At 50.1% G+C, this 3,060-nt stretch overlaps 1 protein-coding gene across 1 annotated transcript; it reads right to left on the bottom strand.

The window, feature by feature from the left end:
* Positions 1-394: 394 nt before the first annotated feature.
* DDIT4 (DNA damage inducible transcript 4) lies at positions 395-2,810 on the bottom strand. Its single transcript, XM_033149112.1, has 2 exons — positions 2,557-2,810; positions 395-1,855 (listed from the first exon to the last, which is right to left on the bottom strand). Exons 1-2 carry the CDS (start codon positions 2,732-2,734, stop codon positions 1,362-1,364), a joined length of 672 nt encoding a protein of 223 aa, XP_033005003.1. The 5' UTR covers positions 2,735-2,810; the 3' UTR covers positions 395-1,361.
* Between the last annotated feature and the right edge of the window lie 250 nt (positions 2,811-3,060).

Below are 3,060 nucleotides of genomic sequence, written 5' to 3'. Positions count from 1 at the left end.
GCTTAGCAAATTTGAAGAGGAAACTACAGAACTGCTGACCAAGGTGCCCATTCCAATCTTACATTAAAGCAAACCCTCTGTGCTGGGCCTTTTTCTCTCCAGCTTGCTCCCAACATCCAGGTTCCGATGACAGTACAATCTGAAGGAAGGAGGTATGTCCAGAAGATGTTTGAAAATGGGGATTTGGGTGGAGAGAGGCACAGTGGGAACAACAGAGTGCATTGTTTCCCCCTTACTCAACCATATTTGAAAATCTGATTCCAGGAAACCTCCAGTGTCCCAAAGCCCATTTCACAAATCAATCCTCCCATTTCAGAAGTCAATCATCCAACTCCCGTCACCTTTTTGCAGCCCCCATTAAAACACTGGCAAGGAAAAGGAAGGAGAGAAGCAGATTATTAGAAATGTTTTTATTAGAAAAGTAAAAAAACCAACAGTTGCATAGGAGTCTTCAAAAACTTGAACATCAAGTGTATTCCATGTGAACTGTAACCAATGGAAGCACTACAGACAGACTGCGAGGGTTCCTGCCCCCCCCACCCAACCCCAGCCCAGCATCACCTCACACCTTCCTCAAACATACATCACCAGGACACCTAACCATGACAGAGCACACTCCACCTCATGTGCCCTGTGCCTCCCACGCTGGTCTCATTCAGGAAAAAAATAAACATGAACAGAGCTGCGTAAATGATGCATGGTGGATTTAACACCCCCATTCATTCAGAAGTCCTTATATTTAGCTGCCCTAGTGTGTCAGAAGTGGAGCTTCTTCATGCCCTTCTGTTCAAAGCAATGCAACACATTCTTGGGTCCCTTTAGACCTTAAAACACATATAAACAATTGTCCATGCACCTCACCACTCACCAGATATCCATTGATTACTATCTAAGTTTTCCCCGATTTCTAAAAAAAAGAAAAGTTTATCACAAAAAAGCAGGCAACCTTCATCTATCCTTAGTGGCAGCCCTGCTGCTGTTATGTCATCAGCTGCCAGGGAAAAAAAATACTGCTAAAGTTGTCCCACGTGTCAGACAAGGATTTTTTTAAAGCTAGCACATTGTTTCCAGGGGGCTTTTTTTGTCAGTTACAAAAAAGCAGAGTGCTGTTGTTGTTGTTTTTATTTTCAAGCCTTGCCTTCCTCCTCCTCCTCCTCCTCTTTGGACTACCTGCCTAGTATCACTTGTTAAGTCAAACTTCCATCTAAATCTAACCTACGGTGGCTCGAGAGGACAGCCGCGTCTTGGAAACGGCTTGTGTTCCACAGCCCTTTAAACACGCCTCCCCGCTTTGGACAGGTGCTGGCCATTATCTTTAGGAGAGTAAATGCTCAGTTTTGATTCCAACCAGGAGACGCTTCTCAGCACTCTTCTATGAGCAACTGCTCAGAGCTATACAGTTTCTTTTTAATGACCCTGAAGCCAGTGCTGAGCTTCAGCGATTGGCTGAAGCCTGGAGAAAAAGCAGAGCCGGAGCTAAAGAGTCCCTGGATTTTAGGCCAGAGGCGGGAATCCAGTCTTAGAACGAGTGTCAGCTGGAAGGTAGGCACCAGGCCGGGGTCCACAGCAATCTGCCCCACACTGTGGCAACCCTTCCCTTGTTCCACGCACAAGTCGATGAGGGCCCCCCTCAAGCCACAGGGCTCCCTATAGGCCAAGTGGAGGAGCTCCTTGCCAACTTGGGCGATCAGCTGGCTTGGCATGAGGAGCCTGGAGGAGCGGTTGGAGTTGATCTTTGCTTTATTCAGACTGACTTGGATTAGCTTCATGAGATTGGCACACAGGAGCTCATCCTCCGGATCATTTAACAAGTCAAAGTCTGGCAAGGACACTTCATCGAGATATTCCTGGGCATCTGCAAATGAAGGAGAGACAACAGCCCCGTGACTACTCTGCTGCTAACGCTGCTGTGTTACCTTTATTGCCACCCCGCCAAGAAATCAAAACAGCTTTGTGCATTTGGTTGTTTTTAATTGGTAGAAGCCATTCTGGGCAACGAAAAGATCACATTATAAGCTTAAGGCAGCCGCTTCTCAGCAACCCCTCTGCTAGAGAAGGCAGGCAACAAAGGCAGTAGCTGCTTTCTGGTTTGCCAATTAAACATGCATTGCACTTTTAAGTTCCTAGTATGGCCTGTAGTTGCCCATAATGCTCACTATCTCCCCCCCATATCCTCCTCCAAGGCTTCATTAAAGCAGTCAGTAGGCCAATTCTGCATGCACTTAAGTAAAATGGGAATCACTGAAGAGCTCCTTTTCTGCTTTAAAGGGGTGGGGATTTTTTTTGGGGGGGGGGGAGAAGAGTTTTTAAACGGAATTAAGTAAACATGATAGAACTCCACCTCCACCCCACCCCGTCTATGCATACAGGTCTCCAAAGCTCCCCTTACATTAGCATCCCTAGTCACCTTCCCCCAATCTGCTTAGACGTGGTACCCATTACAAGCAGCTCCCCGGCCCCAATTCTCCCATCCCAGACCCGCATATGAAGGCCTAGGAGCCCGTTTTGCAGACGTTAAGACAGACACCCCCGGTGAGATGAAGAAACCCCGCTTACCCGCTTCGGAGCTCAAGCTGCTATCCAGGGACTCGCAGTCGGAACTCTCCAGCCGGGCGCTGCGGCCGGCGGCCCCTTGGTAGGCGCTCTCCTTCTCCCAGGCGAAGGCGGGCGGGTTCTCCCTCTGCTCCGGGATGGGAGGCAGCGGGGAGGAGAAGCTGTCCCACGAGACTGGCATCGCTGCCCTTCTTTCCACGGCCACTTTTCCACACCGGGGGTCGGAAGACGAGTTTCCGCTACTTGGATCGACGGCTCTGCAGCAAGGGGGGTGGGGGGAGAGGAGGGCGCAGGTGAGGATCGGAGTGGATCGGGCGCCTACGTCTTAAGACCAGCTCCAAAAGATAAAGGGCAGCAGAATCGACCGCGGCACCCTTGCAAAACCGGCGTCCAATGGGAAACCCACCTACTTACCGGCTTCAGGGCGCACGTCGAGGAAGCTAGTGAAAGCAGCAGCAGCAGCGCAGAGCTGTAGGACCCGTAAGAGGCGCGCAGCTGCCCGAGCGA

The sequence above is a fragment of the Lacerta agilis genome, chromosome 5 (genome assembly GCF_009819535.1).
Source record: "Lacerta agilis isolate rLacAgi1 chromosome 5, rLacAgi1.pri, whole genome shotgun sequence".
In the NCBI taxonomy this organism is placed as follows: Eukaryota; Metazoa; Chordata; class Lepidosauria; order Squamata; family Lacertidae; genus Lacerta; species Lacerta agilis.
The sequence above is the reverse complement of the archived record's forward strand: the minus strand, read 5'-3'. Positions and strand labels throughout refer to the sequence as shown.

Bases quoted from the DNA above. Each gene is read 5' to 3' on its own strand.
- DDIT4 (XM_033149112.1), bottom strand. From the start codon at position 2,734: ATGCCAGTCTCGTGGGACAGCTTCTCCTCCCCGCTGCCTCCCATCCCG. The intron at 1,856-2,556 runs GTAAGCGGGGTT...CTTCATTTGCAG, and splicing joins CAGCTTGAGCTCCGAAGCGG to ATGCCCAGGAATATCTCGAT.